Source organism: Condylura cristata, unplaced genomic scaffold (assembly GCF_000260355.1).
Source record: "Condylura cristata isolate star-nosed mole 26May11 unplaced genomic scaffold, ConCri1.0 scaffold00017, whole genome shotgun sequence".
Lineage (NCBI taxonomy): Eukaryota > Metazoa > Chordata > Mammalia > Eulipotyphla > Talpidae > Condylura > Condylura cristata.
In genome coordinates this window covers 37,229,451-37,255,167 of record NW_004567118.1, presented here as the reverse complement: position 1 = coordinate 37,255,167, position 25,717 = coordinate 37,229,451, and the positions used below count along the sequence as shown (strand labels likewise).

Here is a 25,717-nt window from a genome sequence, read left to right as displayed (position 1 = left end):
CGCAGGATTACAATAATCTGACATTTAAGTAAAACCATTTAGTTTACTGAAAGAAAAGACTTAACTATTCTTTTATATTAAGAAATTACTGAGTATTTTTAGTGCTAATTATAGGTAGGTGGGTAGGTGCTAAAAAGGTGACTTTTTATAGGTAGGTGCTAAAAAGGTCGACTTGCCAAACAAGATTTGTGAACGATAGTGGCGCTTCAAGTGGATTTTAATGATTTTGCTTTTCCAACTCGCTAGGCTATAAGCAGGATTCCATATTTGTTCATTAAAAAATTACATACTGAGTCCTTGTTATATACACCAGGCTCTGCTTTAAGAACTGGAAGTATAGCAGTAAACAAAACAGACACAATTTCTGCTATCATCTTCTGGTAGAATGAGAACTCCTAATCAAATAATCAAGATAATTTTACATCATGAATAAACGCTGCAGAGAAAAATATAACAAGGTAATATGATAGAATGAGTGTGAGTCTAGCTTTGATTATATAACCAGAAAAGATTTTACTGTAAAAGTGACATCTAAGTGACGTCAGCATCATGCAAGCTTAAGATGTTTCCTTACTTTTTCATTCTAGAATTAGTAAGAAATCTATAAAGTAACAAATGTTCCTCAGATCAGCACACCAGGATGTTGGAGAGATTCCTACATCTAAAAGCTGGTCTACTGAAATGCATAGTGGAGACTGCAATGCTATTCCTATATATAGCAAAAGTGGTACCAACCAATTCCAGTCTCCCCCAACTCTGCTACAGGTAAGCCTGCAGCCCCAGTGAACCCAGAAGCAGTGGTGGAGGCAGGGGCCTGAATAAATCCCCTGTACCTGTGGGCCCAGCAAACTGGCAGCAACTACAGAAGCATGACAGCACAGGTGGGCCAGCCACTACAACTCATTCACCACCACTGTGCCCCAGAAACAGAGTATCAAGGGGCAGCAGATGCCCAGACTCTCTCCTTCCCCCTCTCCTGCTACCTCCACATGGGATCAACGTACAAGGTTCCTTTCCAGCTAGACAAGTATAGGACCCTTGATCGCCCTGAGGCAATAGGTATACACCCTGAGGTATGAACCAGAAGCTCCCCCACTTCAAGTAATGATATGCTCCGTGCTTCAGGGACTATCAGTGGACAACCTAGTTAATAAAATGGAGCGATAGGTGTGTCTCATTTGGATTCACCCTCCCTAAAGCCCAAAATCTAGTGTTTAGTTTGAGCCACCTTTCCCTGTCAGTAAAAAGGCCAGGATCTTCGGGGGTGGGGGTGAGGGTGGGGAATCCTGCATTCTATAGCCTGTTCTATGACTCCTGTTTCTTTAACTCTGTGGTGTTGCTTATGCAAAATTCCCACAGTGGAAGTAGTACAACCCAGGCAACCCCAGATCTGTGGTAGTGATCACACACTGTGACACTAGCAGCAGTAAGACACCAGTTACATTGGAAGCAAACACAGCAACAGTAAGGGCACTAGCAACTGGTCTGGCAGAGGTTGTGAAGGATGGGCAGTTATCAAACATGGCCAGAGGGAATTCAGGTAAGAAAAACAAACAAACTGCTATAGCGCCACCTACTGGAAAACAAAAGAAAGTTTGTAATCACTAAGTGATTACAAAAAAACAAAAATCCCACTTTACCTAAATAGTGTTTCCTACTTTCAATGTATCTGAAGAAGTACAGTACAACTCATCAAATACCACATAGTCAAGGTATCACGGTAACAAAAGGAGATAAACAGAAATCTCCAGGAGCCAAACTTAAAGCCACAGAAAATTGTGACCTGATAGAATTCAAAACAGCTGTCATGGGGAAACTCAACCAGAAGAAAATCAAGAGTGGCCGTTTGTTGAGTACAAGTAAAAGATAAATGAATATAAGGAATACTTTTCCTTCTGTTGAAGAGAATAAAATTATAAAAAAAATAAACCAAACAAATTTCTGGAGCTGAAGAACCTAACAAATTAAGACTATAATAGTAAGCATTGGAAATTAAGCAGACCATATGGAAGAATGTGTGAGAGTGAGGATAGAAATCTAGAACAGATTCTGGTTGAAGAGGAGTGAGTGCTAAGATTTTTTTTAATGAAGAAATTTTGTAAGAACTGGCTAAGCCCATTAGAAAAGGGAACATGATAATGATGGTAACTCAGAAGAAATGAGCAGAGAGCTTAAAGAAATAATACCTGATAATTACCCAAACCTGAGAAAGAAACTGAATATACAAGATCACAAAGCTAACAGAATACCTAGTTGTATCAACTGAAAGATATCTTAACTAAGACATATTATAATAAAATTAGTAAAACTTAAGAATAAAGAAAGGCTTAAAGGCGGCCAGGGAGATAAAAGTTGGTGATTTATAAAGGTACTCCACTCCTCACATCAGGTTTTCACCAGATTTCTTAGCAGAGACTTTATAGACCAGAAGGAATGGAATGACATATTCAAAATACTGAAGATGAAAATGGTCAATAATAACCTATGCAGTTACTCTACTTCATTCAATTAAAAAGGAAAAATAAAGATTTTCCCAGGCAAATAAAAGCTAAAGGAATTATCACGACTAGAACTGCCTTAGAAGAAATGTTGAAGGGAGCCTGTCTACTTAAAAAGAAAATGACAAAAATATACAAAATTTTAAGGTTAAAATCACAATCACAAAATTGAAACTCTTTTATAATAGGATAGCAAAAACTTGTTTGTAACATAAAGGTTAAAGGGAAAGCAGCATTGAAAACAACTACAGATACATCAATTTGGTAACTAACAATATAAAAAGTGACTATCTGTAGCAACAAAAAATGTTAAATGGGAGTATGAAAACGGCTTATATCAGCAAATAAAGACAAGGCTATCAACAGAAAAAGGAAGATGTGAGCTGTTGTATAAAACAAAACCTAGAACAGAAACACCAAATAAAATAAGGAAACTAAAAAACCACCAAGAAAACAGAAAACCACCAAAGTAAAATGGCAAATGAAAAAAAAGGAAACAATGTTGACACAGAGCAACCAGGAAACAAGAGACAAAGTGGTAGCAGTATGGCCTCATATATCAGAATCACCCTAAATGTAAATGAACTGAACCATTCAAAGGGCTCAGAGCGGGTGGATAGATTTTAAGATAAAATAAAGCCCAATTATGTACAGCATTCAGAGGTCCCACTTCTAAGGATAAACGGAGTTCAAAGTAAATGGGTGTAAGAAGCTAGTGGAATCAAAAGAAGGCAGAGGTAGCTGTTTTTATAAAGTAAAATAGATATAAGGAAAAATATGGGTGTTATGTAATGAAGATGTCACAACAATGTTATTATGTTATATAATAACATGTTATTAATAATAAACCTCAAATAAATAAATAGTAATTTATAAATAAGAACACCAAAATATATAAAGCAAGTATTAACTGCCCTACAGAGGGAAAGTTACTGGAATAAAGTAATAGTAACATGTGTCAATACCCCATTTACCTGGAAGAATAGACAGAATCACCAAGGAAACTGATCTTAAATGACACATAAGACCAGATGGACTAAACATATATACAGAGAGAATCACAATGAAAAGGAGACTGAACATTTCTATCAAGTGAACATAGAACATTTTCAAGGACAGATCACAGCCTAGCACACAAGTCTCAATAAATTATGAAGACTGAAAACATGAAGCATCTTTTCTAATCACAATAGTGTAAAACTAGAAATCACAAGGAGGTTGCAACTATCATTAGTCTTTAGAAATTAACCAACATGTTACTGAATAGTGAATGGATCAATGAAGAATCAACGGAGAAGTCAAAAACTATCTACAGACAAAAGAAAATAAAAGTACAATTCACCAGAAGCAATAGGGTACAAGCAAAAGTTTTAAAAAAAGTAAAGTATATAGCAAGTTAGGCCTATATCAGAAACAAAAACAATGTCCGTGTCAACATACTAACATTACAATTACAAGAACTAGAAAAAATAAATGAAGCCTACAGTTAGTAGGAGGAAAGAATCATAAAAAAAAAAAAAAAAAACCAGAGCAGAAATAAATAGTAGAGATCAAAAATACAACACTAAAGATCAATGAAACCAAGAACCAGTCCTCTGAAAAGATAAACAAAACTGACAAACCATTAGCAAGACTTGCTAAAGAAAATAAGACAAGGTTCAAATAAATAAAATTAGGAATGAGAAAATACAACATGGAAGAGACTTCTATGAACACCTTATACATCAAAAAATTGGACCGCCAAGGAGAGATACATTCTCAGAATCCTCCAACTTCCCCAAGAATGAAGAAACAGGCAAGGAAGAAACAAAAATTCTGAATAAACTAATCACTTAAAGTAAAGAGATTCAGACAGTAATCAAAAGCCTCCCAATAAACAAAAGGACCGAACCAGAAGGCTTCATTCTACAAATGTTCAAAATAGACTTAATACCTTTCCTCAGAGTTTTCCCAAAAAAAACTAAAAAGGAGGTAGTATTTCAAACCTCTTTTTTAAGACTAACATTCTAATACCAGGCAAGGATAATTGCATGTCAGCATTTGAGTAACACAGATACAAAATCCTCAACAAAAATAAAAGCAAAGCAAATTCACCAATATATATTAAAAGGGTGGGGACTATGCCCACATGGGATTCTTCTAGGGATATAAAGATGACTTGACATACACATGTCAATCCACGTACTAATCATTAGAAAAATGGAAGATAAAAATCATATGATATCCTGAAACAGGAGAAAACATTTGATACGATCCAATATCCACTTATGGTTAAAAGTTCTCAATAAAATAGGTATAAAAAGACTACTCCATATAATAAACCATATATGACAAATCCACAGCTAACATCTTACTCAATAGTGAAAGACAAACTATTTTCTTTAAGATCAGAAACAAGACAATGAAGCCCTGTATCACTGCTAGTATTGGAAGGTCTAGCCTCAGCAATTAGTAAGAAAAAGAAACAAAAGTCATGCAAATTGCAATAGAAGCAAAACTGTCATTTAAAGATGATATATTATATAGAGAAATTCCTACAGATTCCACTAAAAAACTTTAAAATAATGAATATAATAAAAGTTTCAGGCTGCAAAATCAATATAAAAATCTGTCACATTTTTATATGCAAACAAATCAGCATATTCAACAAATTAAGAAAACAACCCCAATTACAATCACATCAAAAAGAATAAAATGCCAGCCCTCCCTGGTGGCGCAGCAGGTTAAAGCACAGTACTAAGGAGCTAAAGCCACTTCCACATGAGTTCGATTCCCGCCTGCCCCGGAGGTGACCACATGGCGTGGCAGACCTCTCCTGACGCGCCCGCTGCTCCCCTCAGCAGTGTACTTCGTCGACCTGCCTGTTGTGTTCCCCGCTCTGTCTCTGGTGAATCCTCTCGCCGCCCCTGAGCCTCTGGCCTGTACCCCAGTTCTGTATGCACAAATAAATAAATCTTTAAAAAAAAAAAGGAAAGAATAAAATGCCTAGGAATTAATGTAATCAAGGAGTTGAAAGACCTGCATGCTGAAGAAGTACAAAGTAGAAAGGTATCCTACGTTCATGGATTAGAAGGATTATCATTTAAAATTGCCATTTTACCTAAGGCAATAGCTGATTCAATTCAATCCCAACCAAAATCCCAGCATCATTTCTCACAGAAATTGAAAAATTCACAACTTGTTATAGAACCACAGAAGAACAGCCAAAGTATCCTTAGAAAAACACTAAAATGGATGTATTCTGCTCCCTCACTTCAAACTATACTACAAAACTATAAATCAAAACAGGTTGGTATTAGAATAAAATCAAACATAGATCAAAAAAAAAAATCAAACATAGATCAATGGAACAGAATTGAAAGCCCAGAAAGAAACCTAAACATACATGAACTAATTTACAACAAAGGAGACAAACACATACAAAAGAAAATGGAAAGTCCCTTCAGTAAATGGTGTGGGGAATACTGGAAAGCCATGTGCAAAGGCAAGAAACTAGAACATTAGCTTACACTGTAAATTAATTTAAAAAAAATTCAAGATAGGGCATGTACTTTATTTAATATTAGACTTGAAACCACAAAATACATAAAAATTTGGTAAGTTTCTTGACATAGGTCTTACAGAAGTATTTTGTGTTTTACTTCAACAGCAAAGGCAACAAAAGCAAAACTAAATAGATGGGACTACATTAAGCTAAAAAGCTTTTGCAGAGTGAAAGAAACTATCATAAAAACAAAAAGACAACTTACTGAATGGGAGAATATGTTTGTGTGCCATACCTTCAACAAAGTCTTAATGTCTAAAACATATAAAGAATTAATATGCTCAACAACAAAATAATGAAGCAACCACATTTAAAAATGAGCAAAGAATTTGAACAAACACGTTAAAGAAGACATGTAGATGCAGTTATAGGAAAAAATGTTTTCCAACCCCAGTTCATAAAGTTAATACCTAGTTTTCTCAATTCTGGGCATTTATCTAAAGAAAAACAGGCTAATTCAAAAGGCCTATGCATGCCTATTTACAATGACCAAGTACAGAAACAACATTAAGTGTCCACTGTCGTGTATAAAGGGCAATGTGTACATAAGTACTTATATACAGGAACAGTACTTGGTCATTAAAAAGAATGAAATTTTGCCATTTGCAACACATACCTTGAGAACATTATGCTAAATTAAAAAAATCAGGAAGAACACAAATTATTTTACACATATATGAAATATTAAAAAACAAAGCAAAAGCAAATGAACCAATAAAACCAAACCAAACTCTTAAATACAGAGCACACTGGTGACGACCAGAGGGGACATAAGGTGGGTGACACAGGTAAATAGTGTTAATATATGAGCATGGAAGAAAGCTAGTCTTCTTTTAAAAAAAATTATTTTATTTATTTACGCATACAAGAACTGGATGGGAGCGCGGGTGATGAGAGGATTGACCAGAGACAGAGTGGTCCATAGAAGAAGCAGATAAACTGAAATAATACTGTTGAGGGGAGCAGTGGGAAGGACAGGAGAGGTCTGCTACGCCATATGGGTCAGTTCTCTGGTGGACAATCGAACTCATGTTGTAGTGGCTGGTGACAGCTTGACAGCACTAAGACTTTAACCCATGTACCATCACTAAGACTTTAACCCATGTACCATCAGGGAGGCCCAAAAACTAGTCTTTTGCTAGTGATCATGATGTAGGATATATACATGTCTGTTACTTTGCATACTTAAACAGTATTAATTTCAAATTATTATTTTTTTAAAATGTCATCCAGACTAAAACTTTCAGAAGTTGGCCATTTACAAAAGAACACTCATTTCAGGCAACTGTGGTGGTGTCAGCGGGAGCAGCAGTGGCGGCAGCATTAGCAGCAAGGTGCTCTATGTATTTCTAAGACAGAAATAAGTCTGATGACAGTTTTGTTTAGCTTGGGTGAATAAGAAGGAAGATGGGAGAAGATGCTTTGAAAGATGAGACAGAGCTCATGCTGGGTAAAGTCTTATAAGCTAGAGTAAGGAATTTGAGTTTTACTTTAAATGTAAGTAATAAAATACTATAACATTTAAGCAGAAACAAACATATTATCTTATTAGCTATAACTTATGCTGAAATCATTTTGGATACAATATAAACTAAATAGCTTTTTAACATCAAAAGGAACAATTATCAAATTTTTGGTTTATTTTGTGAAGAATGGTATGATTTTAGGAACATTATTTTATTGAGATGCCAAGTAGTCATATTATATCTTCATTGTTTAAAATAAACATCGTAGGGGGTCTCCCTGGTAGGGATTAAAATCTCAGTGTTATCAAGTTATCACCAGCCACTGCAGCATGAGTTCGATCAACCTCCAGCCAGGGTGCTGACCCACATAGCACAGCAGACCTCTCCTGTTTCTCCCACTGCTCCCCTCAGCAGTGTATTTCAGTACATCTGCCTGTTCCTTTCCCTGCTCTGTCTCTGGTGAAACCTCTTCCCCCTCCCCCAGCACCTCTGGCTTATACCCACTTTTGTTGCATAAATAAATGAATCTTAAAAAAATAAAAATAAAACATACTTTCAAATGCAAAAAGTGTTTACATTTTGAGAAAACTGCAATGCATTATAGAAAAAAAGAAGTGTGAGCTGAGATTATAAATGGAAATAATCTTGAATTCTATTTCAACCATTAGTAACAACTAAGTTTAAACCTAAATGTATAATTTAATCTATGAAAGCACCAGAGCAGATCAATGATTTTAATATTCTTTTGACTACTGTTCAACTAGACTTTATCAGTAGAATGGGACAGAGTACTAGTGAGGGCAAGGAGCTCCCACAGTTGAAACCACTTTTCCACAGCTAAAAATCATTCAAATTATTGGAAGTTTATTCCAATTCTAATGTTTTAGCAATTCATTCAATAAACATTCAAAATACACATGTATTTTGAAAACCTATTATGTGCAAGGCACTCTTCTTCGCCGCTTAACTCAATTCACTTACCCACTGAGAACAAGGTACCACATTAGCCAGAGCCATAGCTATAGGGAGCTCTCCCTGATCACCCATCATTGTGACCAATTCCACCAGTCTCTCAAACCGATCTGCCAACACTGTTTCTGCAAGTGTGTCAAATTCTGTGCCTTGTTGGAGGATTTTTGTCAGAACTTCCATAAATGTAGCTCTTGTCTGGAGATCTTTGTGATAACCCAAACCTGATATGGACATACATAGATGAAAATTTATTAGCATGGTCTTGCTGAATATGGTTTTAATTTTCTGTATAATGCTTTCATTTTATCTCACCTATGGAGTGCATGAGGCCACTGTCAACGTTAGCATTGAGTAAATTTGACATTGCAAGGACTGTACAGTGCCTCAGTGATGCCAGTCTCCGAGACATGCCACGTTTCCTACCACCTGTTTGTGCATTTTCATCTTCAACTTCACTGCAGTCATTCAAAAGGTTCATAAACAATGTAAAATACCTGAGAAATAAAAGACTGGCACTTAGACAGTGAAGGCCACATCAACCAGAAAGCTACCCTGACATTGTGAGATCACCATATGAGAGGTGAGGGTACCTAGTTCTTTCTAGCCTTGGAGTAATCAGCCGAAATGGCTCATTATAAAGTGTTCTATGTCAAAATGGTTTTATCCTGACAAAACCAGTACATGCTTCATAACACAATTACCAAATAGAAGAAATGTTTCCTGGTAAGTGCAGCATGTTTAATGCTAATCATATAAAATTAGTGGCCCAAAAAGTTTAGGCAATGGCATTTAAAATGACTTAATGAAGCAAACTCGGTTTTATTGTCAATACAACTCACTGATCACATTTTCTTCTATAAAGCACAGGTTTTTTTTTTTTTTAATCTGTCCTGTCATAGGGAGTATTTCTTAAGGCATATGATCCTTATTAGGAGACAGCAGTCAATGGCCATCATAGTAAAGCAATTAGGTCCATTTTCTAAACAGAATCATTTGCTATTTTAGTTATACTTTCTTTGTTGCGGGACACCTTGCTTTTTGTTTTGTGCTAATAGTGACTGAAATTTACTTAAGAAATAACTGTGATTTGGCTTCCATCAATTCCACACCGTCCCCTTCCTCAGGCTGCAGTGGAAGACCAGCCAGGAGTGAAACTACTGCTTCCATGCTTGCCTGGTCCAAATCTCTGAGGAAAAAAATTAAAGACCAAAAATATTTCAGATTATTCTACTTACCTTCCCCTCAAATAAACTTCTTCCTAACAACACAAAGCTTTAGAAAACTACCAATTTCTTTAAACTAGTCAGACAACTTCAATAATCTGAGCTAATAACATTTGCATACCTCAGGACACAAGTTGGGAAGAGGGAGAGAATAAATACTCTTAGCAAAATGACTACTTTAAACCAAAACCATGTACTGATAAAAGAAATATTATTTGAGTTGCTATTATGAAGTCAATACTGTTAAATTATTTTCTAATATGCAGCAATAAATATTTATCATTTGAGCAAACTTAAGCAATTACTTCTTAAAAGTAGTATGATTTTACAACTTACAGTTTAGAATCAGGTAAGTTTCTCTAATAATACCTTTACCTATGTAATCATAAGCACAAACTTTATATAAAAAAACACTTCCCCATACTATATATTATCCTTCCTAGACAACACTAACTTTCTTAACATAACACTCTCTCACATTTGTTTTTCACCGAAAGTCTTTCTATAAAAATATCTTCATATAACTCAAATACAAATTTTGATACAAAAAAACATAAGATAAATGTATAATCAGTAAAACCTGCTAATAATTTAAAGGTCATTTCCTTTTTACCTTGTAAGACATTTGACATCATCATCTGCTGCTTGGTTTGATGTTCCCATAACCCAGTCTGTCAGGTATTCTACCATTTTATTCCTAGAGAATTTCAGAGGAAAGAAGACAGCCAAAAAAAGAAAAGATAAAGAACTTTAGATCACATACACCTTACCCATATATTTTAATAGTGCAAAATTAGTCAAACAATTCAGTGATATGAACAAAACTAACAGAATGACACACATAAGAAATGTAAACACTAATCCTCCACATTAACCATCAGCTAAAGTTTAGAAACTAAATTAAATTCTTAGCCCAAATATAATATAATTTCAGTAAAGGGGAGCACTATCCTGAGCACAAAACTTTGGGAAATTTAAGACATAGAGAGTAAAGTAACATGTAAAATGCTCCCTTTCTAATCTCTCCCCCTTCCATGACGATAAGGTTATCTACTATTTTTCTGTATCTTCACTTGCCATAATAAAAACTTTTAAGATCTTACCTTGTTTTTTGGGGGAACTCACCTAAATTTCATCTCTTGACAAAATGAGAGGTCATCCCTTCTTGCCATCATTACCTCAACTAACTGACAAAGTTTCGTTTTTATTTGAATTGCATGGACCATGTTCCCAAGTACACGAACATATCTATTTAGATAAAAAAAAATTGAAAAAAAATCAGATATTAACAAAAGAAAAGGTTTTCTAGATGCATTAATCTCTAAGTAATATAATTAAATGTTAGTATAAAAACTGTAAACTTATTTATGAGAAAATATGTAATTTCTGATTAATTTATTGGCACATCCTAACTTACGTACAATAAAGAAAAGGACAACAGATTATTTTACTAATAACTACCAAAACCATGTGTTTCTGCTACATTCAGCAGAATGCTTACCTGACTAGATTCAACATCATTGTTTCAATGCTAGCTTGTCCCAGATGTTCAGAGCTGCCTTCAGTATGATTATCTAGTAAATTTTTCATTATAGCTATAGTTTGCTCTACAAACTGAGTATTGGTATCAGTCAGTAAAACCTAAAGAACAAAATACATTATGAAATCAATGCACAGCAGATATCTTAAAAGAGATGAGGCTGCCTCAGATCTAAATGGCATGTAAGTGCAGAAAAGCAGCCAAACAAGCACAGGGATAAACACAGATACACCCAGACAGAAGACACTCATAATTCCAGACACATAAAAATACTAGAGTTCGATGGATTAAATTGATCCCTACAATGAAAGAATCTTCTTTCTACAAGTTTCTGTTGCCGATTTAAAAATATTGTGAGTAAATATTCATGCAAGAATCTAATTAGATGATCTAAAAGGCAAAGACTTAATTATCTCAAAAGACTGACTCTATTTATAGGGAAGGGTGAAAAATAAAGCAGAGAACACTTTACCTGTCCTTGGGAGTCAAAGAACTTGCTGATGGTATTCCTCAATTTGTTAAATAACATTGGATAAAGAGCAGGACTCAATTCTAGACCCACCAGATCCTTAACATTGGTCCGTATTTGAAGTCCCACTTTTTCATGGTTACACACCATTAAGGATAGCAGCCGATCCATAAATTTACTGACAGGTGTATCAGCATTTCCCTCTGAGGACATCACTGAAATCATGGAACCCTTTCGCTCACTCACTGGGCCCATGGGTGGGCTATAGGTTGCCAGACCAGAATTGCTTCTCTGCTGTAGACACACTCCTCCAAGAGCACAAAGGAAGCCAGTCATGTTTATCCATTCCTGTAGGGAGTCTGTGTCAGACAAATCTATGGATCCTCCTCCACTCACATGAGACATTCGCCTTTTAACGATGGTCTTATGAAGGCTTTCAGCAGCCTAAACACAAAGTTTGTATGCAAAGTGTAAATTCAACCTAATTTAGTTGAGACTTAACTAATTACCCAGTATTTCCTCCTGACAAAAGAACACTTTCTACATTTAAAAAAAAATCCAAACTTAAGATCAGCATGTTTATGACTTAAAGTCACATTTTTATAAGTTAGACTAAAAAAAATCAACTCAGAATTGTTAAATTTCTTTTAAATTTAAATTGAATTAGATGAGTGATTTTCAGACATCATGCCACATATCAAGTAAATCAGTCCCAAAATACAGCATATTGCACAATTCCACTTATATGAAATGTCCATGATAGACAGATCTACAGAGAAACAAAGTAGATTAGTGGTTGCCCACGGCTGAGGAGAAAGAAAGAAATTGAGGGTTTACCACGGGGATTACAATTGAGATGAAAAAAAAAATGTACAAAATGATGTAAAAATAAACTATTATAAAAAAAGAAATTGAGGGTTTAGAGACTAATAGCTAAAGGAGATCTGTTTTATAAATGCACTACTCTGAATATATTAAAAAAACTAGACTATACATTTCAAGTGGGTGAATTGTATATTGTGTGAGTTAGGTCTCAATACGTTACCAAAAAAAGAAAAGTTTTCATTCAGAAGCCATGTGTCCTCTCCAAAAAGGTACACATTTTTATTTTACAAAATCAATTCCCCCCCCATTCTAAGTAAGTTTGAAAAGAAAAAAGCTCTGAGAGACTACACAATTTTTCTAAAAATATGAGTAATATGCTCATTACAAATCAAGTATATAAATGTCACTTAACTGTGAATTTCTGGAAAAGCAAATGAAAATAGATGATAGATGAAATGTCCAAATCTTTGAATTTCATCTAACCTATGGATTCAATTGTGCCCACCATATCTTTAAGTAGAATACCTAATAAAATAGTAAAATGTGTTGTTTCAACTTCAATTTATTTTTCTCTACTCTGTCAACCCTTTCCTGAGTGAATTTTTCTGAAAATTCTATGAAATACTCTGATGAAGAAAAAGAAAGGCAGTAAAGTAATGGTCTATGTCAAAAGTCATCACTAGCTAAGTACTTTCCAGTATTTCTACAATGATGGAATTAGTTATATCAACTCTAATACAGTCACTGCCACATGTGGCTATTGTATGATCAAGACACTGAATTTTAATCACATTTCATTTTAATTAATTTAAACTTAAGTAAGGTAAGCAGCTACTATATCAGATAATGTAGGGCAGAAAACTAAGTAACAGTTTTATAACAACTATATATTTATTACATTAAGAGTGACTCAAAATAATACCCAAGTGCATATTATTTAACTCATCAATTAACAGATAAAAATGCCAACTTTCCAAACTCACCTGGCCATCTTCCATTTTGGCTTTTGGAAAATTGAGGATTAGTTTTGTAGCTTGTTCCCACTTTGCATGTGTATCTTCCCAAGCCTAAAATGAAGGCAATTACCTCTTGAAATCAACTTTAAACCTAAAGCTAAAATCAATCAGCAATAGATACGTTTCAAATTTAGCATGTAAGTATAATATACTACTTGTATTATGCACAATCTTAGATTTGCTTCAAAACCATTCCCAATTTATTTATGTACACACACACATACACATACACATGCGTGCATACATATAAATGCCACGAGGCTTCTAAAATCAAGGTGGAAACTGGAAATTATGTTTCTGTTGCTGACATACCTCTGTGTTTCCTGCAGTGGGATGCTCAATGCGCCTTAGCAGTGCCATTACTCTTTTCTGAAGTGCTGCTCTTCCTAGGTAACAATAACAGCAAATCACCTATAACATACAGAGCCCTGCTCCCCAGTGGAAAACCTGGCAAGCCCAATCTAAAATGCAAACTAGAAAAGTGAAAAGCTTCAAATGATAAAGCTGAATATTTCCTTTCATCAGCCTCCCAGAAAAGGTATTTAACTTGGACTCCGTAATACCCACAGCATGAAATAATTATCTCTACCTATATTTACTCAAAACATGTACACCAATGTGTTTAAAATTTAACACATATAATTCAGGCATATCAAATTATATAATCTATAACTGACAGCAATTTATACTGGCAGTGCTATAAACAAATGTACAGCATATTATAAACTTGGTGAGAAATTATTCCAAATGCTATTTATTTCACACTATCTTGTGCAGAAAAATTTCAAAAAGCTACTATAAGTAAACTCCTAAAGTAATAATCTTAAATACATTCCGATTACATCCCTAGCACAATCACATTACTGCATCAAACTGTCAAAGTGAACTGAAAGAAACATTTACCTGTTGACATCATATTGCTGACAGAAGCAAACTCCATGAATGTGTTATAGTTGGGCAGAAAGTTATGCACCGACACTTCATCCACCCCACACCGAATATCCGCTTCCTCACAGAGGTGGCGGAAACAGGACATGGCAACCAGAACAGCTTCAGTGTCAGGGCTCCAAAGAAACATATACAGAGCCACTTCAAGTTTGGTCTGGGCTTGTCGGCATATTGGTGGGGTTCCACTGCACCCTGTTGCTGCACTATCCTGAAGTGGGAAGCATACATTTTCAAGTTAGGTGATATTGTATGTAAAACCCAGTATCATATATATTTGCATATAATAATCCACCAGATTATTCCCCTTTAATCATGATGGCAATTCTCAAGCCCCAAAATTTATGTCTGACAAGAAAATTATTCAAACCAACATAATGTTGCTGCTGTCCAAACTTAAATTCCTATTCCAAATTCCAGACATGTAAATTAAGTCTATGCAACATAAATCTACTGAATGAAAACTGTCACACAGCTTCTGGGCATTTATAAATGACAAAGGAAAAGGAAGTAAAAAGGATATTCTCTATACATGCTGGGACACTGAGGCACTGAAATAAAGGCACAGACAGAAAATATTGTTGCAGAAGATCAACTTGATTATAAATACAAATTCCTATGATAAAAAAAAAAGGAGACAGGCTTTTCATTTATAAAATGAATGCAAATTGCACAGGTAAAAAAGAAAATTGTAAACCATACTGCTTAGTTGTTATTTTCCCTCCACTAAAGTTATATTTTAAATTAGTTCCATCCTCATGGATTGGAAGAATTAACATGATCAAAATGGCTACCAAAAGCAATGTACAGATTTGCTATAATTTTTTTCCAGTAAAAATCTTAGTGGCATTCTTCAAAATTTCTCTTCAAAAAAATAGAACAGGCCCTCCCTGGTGGCGCAGCGGGTTAAAGCACAGCACTGAGAATCTAAAGCCGCTTCCGCATGAGTTCGATTCCCGCCTGCCCTGGAGGTGACCACATGGCGTGGCAGACCTCTCCTGACCCGCCCGCTGCTCCCCTCAGCAGTGTACTTCGTCGATCTGCCTGTTCTGCTCCCCGCTCTGTCTCTGGTGAATCCTCTCACCCTCCGCATCTCTGGCCTGTACCCCAGTTCTGTTTGATTAAATAATTCTAAAAAAAAAAAAAAATAGAACAAATGTTGCTGAAATTCTTATAGAATCACAAAAACCTTGAGTAGTCAATTCTCTTAACTAAAAAGTGAAAGAATGGAGGTACTACACACCTAGACTTCAAACTATACTATAGAGCCATAATAATTAACACAGCATTCTACTGGAACAAAACCACACACACACAGACCAATGGAATGGAACTGAAAAGCAAAAAATAAAGTTACACATATATGGTTAACTATCTAGGGCAAATGAGCAAAGAATGTTTACCAGAGCAAGGGTAGTCTCTTCAATAAATGGTGCTGGTAAAACTGGACCACCACATACAAAATAATGTAACTAGATTACTACCTCACACCATATACAAAAACCAACTCAAAATGAGTAACAAGACTTGAATGGAAGACCAGAAAGCATAAATACATAAAGAAAGAAAAAGAAAAAAAAAGGCAAACACTCTATGACATCTCAGAGGTATCTTTGAGAACTCATCCCCAGGGGCAAAAAAAATTTGAAGGAAAAGACAAACAGCTGGAACTACATTAAATTAGAAAGCTGCAGTACAGCAAGAGACAATAATCTAAACAAAGAGACAACCCACAGATTGGGCAAAAATATTTGTATTCCATACAACTGTCATATCAAAGATCTACAAAGGACTCATACAACTTAAGAAAAACAAACAACCCAGTCAAAGAATGGGCTCAAAAACTAAAAAAAAAATGCAAATGGCCAAGATATGTGAAAAAATGCTCAAGCCCATATCAAAAAATTGGCAACAACAAATGCTAGTGAAGATCAGAGAAAAAAGAAACTCTCTTACACTGCTGGTGGGAATGCAACAGGTCCAACCACTATGAAAAGGTTCCTCAGATTACTAAAATATGAATCTATCAGATTCCCCAGCAATACCATTCCTAGGAATCTACCCAAAGAATACAAAAACACTAATATGAAAAGAAACCTGTATACCTATGTTTACTGCAGCACTATTTATAATAGCTAAGCTATAGGAACAATCTAAATGCCCAAAAACAGATGAATGGATCAAGGTGTATACACACACACACAATGGATTACTATTCAACAATCGAAAAAGATGAACTCATGTCATTTGCAGCAACAAAGATGGAGCTAGGAGGAATTATGCTTGGTGAAGTAACTCAGAAGGAAAAAGAAAATATCAAATATCAAGACTATAGAGGAACTGAACATAGGGCCAAAAAAAGATAACACTTGTAGGTAAACTTTAGATCTGAGGTACACAGCAGGGGAGGCATCAAAATGAGAGGGAAGGGCACAAGGAACTATGGTGACAGCTCACAGATACAATGTGGTAGGGGATATTTATGGGAATTACACCTTAGGGGAGAAATAAACTACTCTAGAAAAGTAAGCAATAATGGAAGAAAATAAAGAAGTTTAATCAATAAAAAAAATTAGGTTTTAAAAAAAGCTTTGGTCTGAAAAAGAAACTCTTGCAATTATTTGATATTTTCACTTATCCTATGATCTATTTTTAAAAGGAACATGCACACAAGCAAAAAAAAAAAAATCACAGAAACTTATCTGTAACATCAAGCAAAATGCTTTTTCTCTCAGTAAATTTATACATTTGTTAGTTGGTACAACTTTTAAACTGAGGAATCTAAGTGGTCAAATTGGGGCAGAAATTTACACTAATTATGGTTATCAGGTATAGCTTACAAATGTCAAATACTAGATCAAAGGCTTTTTACATGTACTCTCATTTAATTTCCAGTTCTCCAATTCTGGGGCAGGAAGAATTATTATCCCCACTTTAAACTGAGGAATGAACAGAGGTGCTAGGAATTTCCCTCAGACTCCACAAAGAGCATTGCCAGAACTAGTATGTAAGAAGGTCTTTATTGTGCTATATTATATAGTTGAAACTACCAAAGTCCATCAGAATAAAGAGCACACAAACACACACACACACACAGAGCACAGATGATGACACAAAAAAACCACAGAAGAAACTTCATTACCATGGATGAGTTTCCTTTTCCCTTCCGGAGAGAGGTTCCAGGAGTATAAGTACGAAGTAACTCCTCGTGATCCATGGACATCTGACTGGTATTTCCACTTGAGGGAACATCACATCCTACCCCATACAGGAAAAGAAAATGACAGGAACTTCTGTCTGCCTGCTAGAAAGAAGTAATAAGTGAGCACTAATGAAGCACTGATAGCTAAGAAAAATAAATGTTTAATGTGACTTGCCTTCCCATTTGGGCCTATCTTGGAAAAATCTCTTCACCTAACTCCTATCCTTCAACCTTGAGAACATTCACTAGAAATCAAGTAGTACAAATGTTTGCTCAATGTCTTTGTAATTCCTCAGTTCCCACCTTTCAAGTCATCAAAAACAACAGATTCAAGAAACATAAGTCTAATGTGAAAACAAGTAAAGCATTAACAATATAAATCTACTGTATGAAAAACAAAATGTACTTCTCAGTTAATTATAACCAAGAAAGTGTTGGGTCCCCCCTCCCCCAATCAGATCTTATCCTTGTACCACAGCAGGATAATTGAAAACCAACTCTTTTGAGATTAAGTTCCTCTGGACCAGTAATTAACACCAATATACAAGCGAAGTATAGGAATAACTGCTAGTCAAAGTACTACAGATTCATTATACGAAAGCCAAATTGTACTACATTAATACACTAAGATAAACCTAGTATAAAGAAATTCAATAATTCCATTTATCATTATCCCATTTATAAGCAATGGAAATTTAACAGGATGCATGATACCCTGAAAGCCATGAATTTAAAACATTTAATTCCAGAAATGACAAATTCATTAAATCAAGTATTCTTAAAACCAGCCAATAAGATTTTTTAAATGACTAATTATAGAAATTTTGTGTCAAAATAAATTTAAAGCTCTTTCCTATACTCTACAACACCCTTGACCAAATCAAAAATTTCATTCAACCCTAAGGAGAAAACTGATATTTTCAAGAGGTGATATAAAAGAATAAAGCTCTTCCCTTCAACTGCTCAATAAAAGACATTCTCCAGACTAGTCTAGCCATAAAATTCAAGTCGTATTCATGAACCTGAGAAAAACAGGAGCCTTCCTGGTTGTGCAAGGGGTTAAGTCTCAGCACTATGAAGCCCCAGCCAGGAAGCTGAACCACATGGCACAGCAGACCAATCATGTCTTGCCCACTGCTCTTCTCAGCAGCATATTTTAGTAAATCCACCTGTTCTTCTCCCCTCTGTCTCTGGAGAATCCTCTCACCACCACCCCTACCCCCCACCTCTAGCCCACACCCCAATTCTTGTATGCATAAATAAATAAAATAAATCTTTAAAATATAAAGGAGCCAGGTTGCATGCTCCTCAATCTAATTTGGATTATCAGTCCCTACTCCTCCTGCCCAAAAGTTCTACTTAGTCAAATAGAATTTATCAAAACTATGGCTTTAAAGGCAGCTCTTAGAATATTATTTTTAATGTTTATTGACTGGTCAGTCATGTCCTCTGAACATATATTCCCTTAACAATCGTGTAGGAGGGAGAAATTAATAGGACCTAATTTGGCTAGTAAATACTTCCTTAATTTTGTTCAATTACCATTCCAAGTATTCTCCCATTTCTAAAGATGTCATTTTGCTTACCTTATTTTTAAGAAGGAATTTATTCCTGCAGATCAAAATTTCCCGCAACCATTTGAGAATTTCTGTGCTACTAAGCATCTGATGGCTAGTTAATTTCTTGCAGATGTAAAAAAGCATTTGTGAGCTGTAGTAACATAAAGTTCATTGTTACCAGCATCATCATAAGTAACCTAATATAATCTGCATATAAGAATGGTATTTTCTTATAATGGACACAAATTCTATTTTTCCCTTCTAGGACTTCTTTCATAGAAATGATAATCAGAATATTAATTTTGTGATAACCAAAGGAAGTAAGTCTGCAGGTTATATGAAAACAACTTCTAAGTAAGTAAAAATTTATTTCTAAGTCCCTTTCTTTCCATATTCCTGTTTCATCTATGCACCTCATCCTTTCAGAGGAGTCAAGATAAAAGGAGCAACCATGTGCAAAGCATACTCTGCATATAAGCACAAAGCTTTAGAGCAGGGTCTATAAAAAACTACCTGCAGACCAAACCCAGACCATCATTTGCTTTTGTAAATAAAGTTTTAGTGGAACATGACCACACTCACTCAAATAAATATTACCTATGGTTGCTTTTATGCTCTAACAGCAGAGACTATCTGGCCAAAAAAGACTAAAGTAATTACTAACTGGCTCTTTAGACAAAAAGTTTGCTGGTCCCTAACTCTAAAGTTGCACTGTCTAACACAGTAGCAACTACACAGCCACATGAAGTCACTAAGCACTTGAAATGTTACTTGTCCAAATTGAGAGTTACTATTAAGTTGAAACACACCAAATTTTAAAGACTGTATGAAAAAAGAAAAAATCAGATACAAATACCTCTAATAACTTTCATACTGAACATATGTTGAAATAATATTCTAGAAATATATATATACCATGTTAAAAATTTAAAAATTAGTTTTACCTGTTTATCTTTTTAATATAGCACTTGGAAATTTTTAAATACTCATGTATGAGGTTCATATTACATTACTACATTTCAAATCACTCTTAGAATCTAGGACTTAACTCAGCAACAAGTCACTTAGTGCACCCACTCTATTACAAGATAATGACAAATTTGTCCTCAGTGTGTTGGTTTTGTGCTCGTTAAAAGATAGCTATTCATACTATATAGGAAAAAGATCATAGAATTCTATATATAATATATTTTTTTGCTTTCTAAGTGGTTATTAAGTCATTAACCAAAAACACTAGCATAATGGAAAATTTATGAAAAATCATAGCTTAAAAATGTGAACTATTACTGTCACATAATTTTAACATTTTATACCTCTAACAATCAATTAAAAACACAGTTGTAACTACACAGAAAATATGAAATAGAAGAGAATGCAGCAAATAACTACTTCACATTGGGTAACTAAATTTAGCACATTTTTAAACATGTATTTTTCTAAAACTCTGTGGTATTATTCTAGTTAAAACAAGAAATAATCTAATTAATAATCTCAAATAAAATAAAATAAAAACAACTCCAACCAATACAAATACAAATTAATCCCAAACAGTTAGTGACCCTCTGAAAGTATAGGTGAATGAAGTTTTTCAATAAACTTAGTAATATAAAGTTAATATTTAAAGACAGAAGAAGTTTTTCAAATGAACTAAAAAAAGTATATACCTAATTTCCCAAAATGTTTCCACAGGAGCATCAGGATTCCACAAATCAATGCTGTCTAACTGATGAAGAACTAGTAGAGCCTGAAATTTAAAAGAGAAAACTTAAGAAAATTTAAATATTCCATTTGACCATAGAATTGAAATTGGATTTGGCTCACAGATCATTTAATAGGAATTAAATATTTCATCAAAAACTTACACTCAAAAACTATCATTATATAACTTAAAACTATCAAAGTATTTGGAGTGAAATTAGACTCTTCTTCAACCCGACTGCAACCTAATTCCAATTAGGTTGGAATGCTTCTCTGGAAATCCATTTTTGAGCTTTGCACATTCTTCTCAGATTCTCGTTGGTATATTTCATGATTCTTTATCCCCCTTTAAAATTCTTTAGTAAAACTCCAAAGAAATGCTGTTTGCAAACACTAGAAAACATTAGTTTAGCTAAACATTAGTCAAACACCGGAAACAACACAAATACTGTCATCAAGTAAACAGATGAATAAATTGTGGTACCAACCATGAATGGAATACCATAAAGCAAAAATACGGAAGATATTTTTAAAAGGAATAACTACTGACATATGCAACAACATAGATAACTGTTGTGATAATTATGTAGAGTTAAAGACAGACAATAACAGGAGTGCAATTATGCAAATGCAAATTAATCTACAGTAACAAAAAAGCAGATCACTGTTTGCAGCAGGAGCTGGGAAATGGACAGGGCAATGATGGGAGAGGGGGAAGAAGGAGCACAAAACTTTTGGCAATAGTGGACACATTCCCTATTTGGCAATCAATAAGTGAATCAACTAGTATAATCATCAATGCAGTGTTTATCAACAAAAACAAAAGAGAAGGAACTAACACATGAACCTCAAAAACTTGCTGAATGAAAGAAGCAAGACAAAAAGGACACTATTCTAAGATTCCAATCATAGGAGCTCTGAAACTGGCAAAACAATAGTGACAGAAGTCAGATAGGGATTGCTGGGGTAAGGAATGGAATCACAAAACGATATAGGAGAATTTGCGAGTGATCAGTTTTATCTAATTATGTAAAGTTTATGTCAATAAAAAACAAATTTAGAGCCTCCTTGGAGGCACAGGGGTTAAAGTCTCTGAGTTATTAAGCCATCACCAGTCACTGCAGCATGACTTTTCCTTGGCCAGGGAAATAAACCATATGATGCAGCAGACGTCTCCTGTCTCACCCACTGCTTCCTTCAGCAGTATTATTTCTCTTTTTTTAAACGAATGATTATTTCTGCATAGGCCAGAGGTGGGGGAGTGTGAGAGGACTCACCAGAGACAGAGTTGGGCAGGGACAGAGTGGGGAGCAGAACAGACAGATATACTGAAATCCACTCCTAAAAGGAGCAGGGGCCAGACAGAGAGGTTTATTGTGCCATGTGGGTTAGCTCTCTGGCCAGGAACTGAGTTCCTGCTGCAGTGGTTGGTGACAGTTTGATAATGTTGAGACTTAACCCTCTGTGCCACCAGAGAGGTCCCAGCAGTGAATTTCAGTAAATCTGCCTGTTCTGTTCCCCACTCCATCTCTGGTGAATCCTCTTACAACACCCCACTGCTCCCCCTCCCCCTATACACACACACACACAAACCTCTGCTCTAGACGCCTGTTACTGTATGCATAAATAAAATAAATCTTTTAAAGATTTAAAATAAATATTTATCATATAATCAGTATAACATTTTAAAAAGTCAACTGCCTTCATACCCATTAAAATGTAAAATCAGGGCCCTCCCTGGTAGCAAAACAGGTTAAAGCACAGCACTGTGAAGCTGTCCTTAGCCACACTGCAGCACAAGTTTGATCCCCAGCCAGGGAGGTGACCCACATGGCACAGCAGACTTCTGTCTCCTCCACTGCTCCCCTCAACAGTGTTGTTCAGCGCTGCCTGTTCTGCTCCCCACTCTACCTCTGGTTAGTCCTCTCACCAACCCCTTCCCCATCCCCACCCTACCCCACCCCCCGCACCTGGGGCCTGTTCCCCAGTTCTTATATGCATAAAATCTTTAAAAAAAAAAAAGATATGGCCCTCCCTGGTGGCGCAGCGGGTTAAAGCACAGCACAAAGAAACTTAAACCACTTCCACATGAGTTTTGATTCCCGCCTGCCCCAGAGGTGACCACATGGCTTGGCAGACCTCTCCTGACCCGCCCGCTGCTCCCCTTAGCAGTGCACTTCGTTGATCTGCCTGTTGTGCTCCCCACTCTCTCTCTGTTGAATCCTCTTACCCTCTGCATCTCTGACCTGTACCCCAGTTCTGTACAAATAAATAAATAAATCTTTAAAAAAAAGAAAGATATAATCAAAAAGGCAGACAATAACAAGTGTTAGCAAGGATGTAGAATTCTTATTATTGAAATTCTTATTATTGGTGGAATAGAAAGAGATGCTGTTCTATGAAAAAGCTTGGCAGTTTTTCAAAAAGTTAAACAGGGATATCATATAATTTAGCAAATGCTAAGAGATACAGCCAGACCAAACCTATACAAATACTCATAGCAGCATTGTTCATAACAGCCAAAAAGCAGAAATAATTCCAAATGTCTATCAACTGATGAATAGGTGAATGAAGTATAGTATATTCCTATAATGAAGAATTATTACTAGGCAATAAGAAGAACAAATATTTACTCATGCTATGACATGCATAAATCTTGAAAACAGTTAAGTTAAATGAAAGAAGTCATACACAAAAGGATATACATTATATGATCTACTTACAGCAAAAGTCCAGAATAATAAAAGAAAAAAAATAGTGGTTGCCAGGGCTGGGGTAGATGGGGTCTGGGTAGTAAAAGGTTTTCTTTACAGGGGTGACAAAAATGTTCTGGAATTAGTGGCAGAACTACCAAATTATTTATATACTTTAGAATACCAAACTCTGCGATATGTGAATTACATTCCTATTTGAAAACTAATGTACTAAAAAGAATTTGTCAACCACAATTACATTTGAGTTCTTTCATTAAGCATAAGAATTTACACAGAGTTGGTGCTACATAATCTAAAGCCACGTATATCCCTTCTGTCTCCATGGAATTCAGAGATGCAGCACAACCTACCATTTCCAGAAATGACATGTCTCTCTGAGGTGTCATAAATGACACTGCTCAAAGAAACCACACACCAAAGACCAAGAACATACATAGTTAAAACCTTTTCCATAAAAGCCTAGCATTAAGAGCCTTACCTCCATCGCTTCCTGAGCAATCTCAGGCATGTGTGACTGAGGAACTAGTTGCACTAGCCCAGTAATTAATTCTGCTGTACTGCCTTGGGTTTCAGGTCCCTGTTTTCTTGGATTCTGCAAGGAAAAAAAACAAACTTCAACTAAAAAAAATCATATGATAATAGGCAGAGTGAAGCAGAAATGGAGAGAGACTGTTAATAGGTATTAAGTTTCTGGTAGTAACTGTACAACTCTGTAAACACACTAAAAGCCAGTGAACTGTACATTTTAAATTGTGAATTTTATGGTATGCGAGCTGTAGCTCAATAAAAAATTGTGAAATTTTAAAAAATTCAACACTTTAAAGTATCTTCTTTATATTTGCTCATTAATGTGAACAATATCAAGTAAAATACTAATTAAAAGTTAAATATTAGCTCCCAACTGATAAATTATGAGGCTAAGTGATTTTTTTCAGCAACACTACACTGGCTAAATAAATATCTTTGACTTAAAACTTACTGGTTTTATCTATACATGATTGTGTCAAAGGAGAAGAAGACTGCATAATTATCACTACATAATTATTCTGTGCAGCCTTTTTGTCCCGTACAAAGGTTTTACCCAAATCCACAGAGAGAACTAGAATCCACATAGCAAGATACCCATGTCAGTCTTTTTCAGTGTGGAAAACAAAAGTATACTAAACAAATAAAATTGTGGTTGATATAAATGAGAATGCTGACCTACTTACAGTGACTAAAACACTTTCTATAACTTGGAAGCATCTATTTACAATTCAAGAATGACTGGTTCATTTAAGTGAGGCCAGTGAAAATTGGGCCCATATTTTATTTTGTTAACTACAGGGTTTTGCTGATTTGATTAAAGTAATACCTCACACCAGCATATCTATAATTCAAAAATGTAAGCCTACTTTCTGACACCATATTCTTTAATAACCATTGATATTTACTGAAAACCAAAGATACAACAAAGTAAGAAAGAGATATTTCCTGCACTCCTGGAGCATGGAGTTTGGTGAGAAAGGTGAACATCAATAAAACAATCAGACTAATAAATATAAAAGTGCAAATGACGTGAAGTTATGAAATTGCATGTTACTATGAATACATAACAGAGAAATGCAACATAGTCAGGAAAGTTTCCTTAGAACAGTGACAACAGCTCAGAATTAGTAGGAGTTTACTATTTGGAAAGGAAGGAAACACATAAACTAAGGGAACAACAGAAAAATATAGCAGATAAAAAGAAGTAAAAGATAGGCCTTCTTGACTGGACCAGAGAAGACAAAGGAAAATATGAAATTAGATGGAATAGAAGTGGTCTTCATCTCAAAAGAAATTTCAACTAAAAGGTTTTAAGCTGGCCAGGGATATGATCTAAAGGACGATGTGAGCATAAAAAAATTAAAAGTATGGGCCCTCCCTGGTGGCGCAGCGGGTTAAAAGCACAGCACTGAGAATCTAAACCCGCTTCCACATGAGTTCGATTCCCGCCTGCCCTGGAGGAGATCCACATGGCGTGGCAGACCTCTCCTGACCCGCCCGCTGCTCCCCTCGGCAGTG

The 25,717-nt window shown here is 35.4% G+C and overlaps 1 protein-coding gene across 1 annotated transcript in view; it reads right to left on the bottom strand.

The window, feature by feature from the left end:
• The window catches only part of NF1 (neurofibromin 1), a 244,417-nt gene that overhangs the window by 124,099 nt on the left and 94,601 nt on the right, over positions 1–25,717 (bottom strand). Inside the window, exons 13-26 of the mRNA XM_004685158.2 lie at positions 24,150–24,263; positions 20,924–21,003; positions 19,287–19,410; positions 17,641–17,802; positions 14,457–14,709; positions 13,866–13,939; positions 13,521–13,604; positions 11,716–12,156; positions 11,205–11,344; positions 10,829–10,951; positions 10,317–10,400; positions 9,550–9,666; positions 8,793–8,974; positions 8,490–8,701 (exon numbers count right to left, since the gene is read on the bottom strand). Coding sequence (XP_004685215.1) covers positions 8,490–8,701; positions 8,793–8,974; positions 9,550–9,666; positions 10,317–10,400; positions 10,829–10,951; positions 11,205–11,344; positions 11,716–12,156; positions 13,521–13,604; positions 13,866–13,939; positions 14,457–14,709; positions 17,641–17,802; positions 19,287–19,410; positions 20,924–21,003; positions 24,150–24,263 — 2,190 coding nt within the window. The remainder of the gene's footprint in view (positions 1–8,489; positions 8,702–8,792; positions 8,975–9,549; positions 9,667–10,316; positions 10,401–10,828; positions 10,952–11,204; positions 11,345–11,715; positions 12,157–13,520; positions 13,605–13,865; positions 13,940–14,456; positions 14,710–17,640; positions 17,803–19,286; positions 19,411–20,923; positions 21,004–24,149; positions 24,264–25,717) is intronic.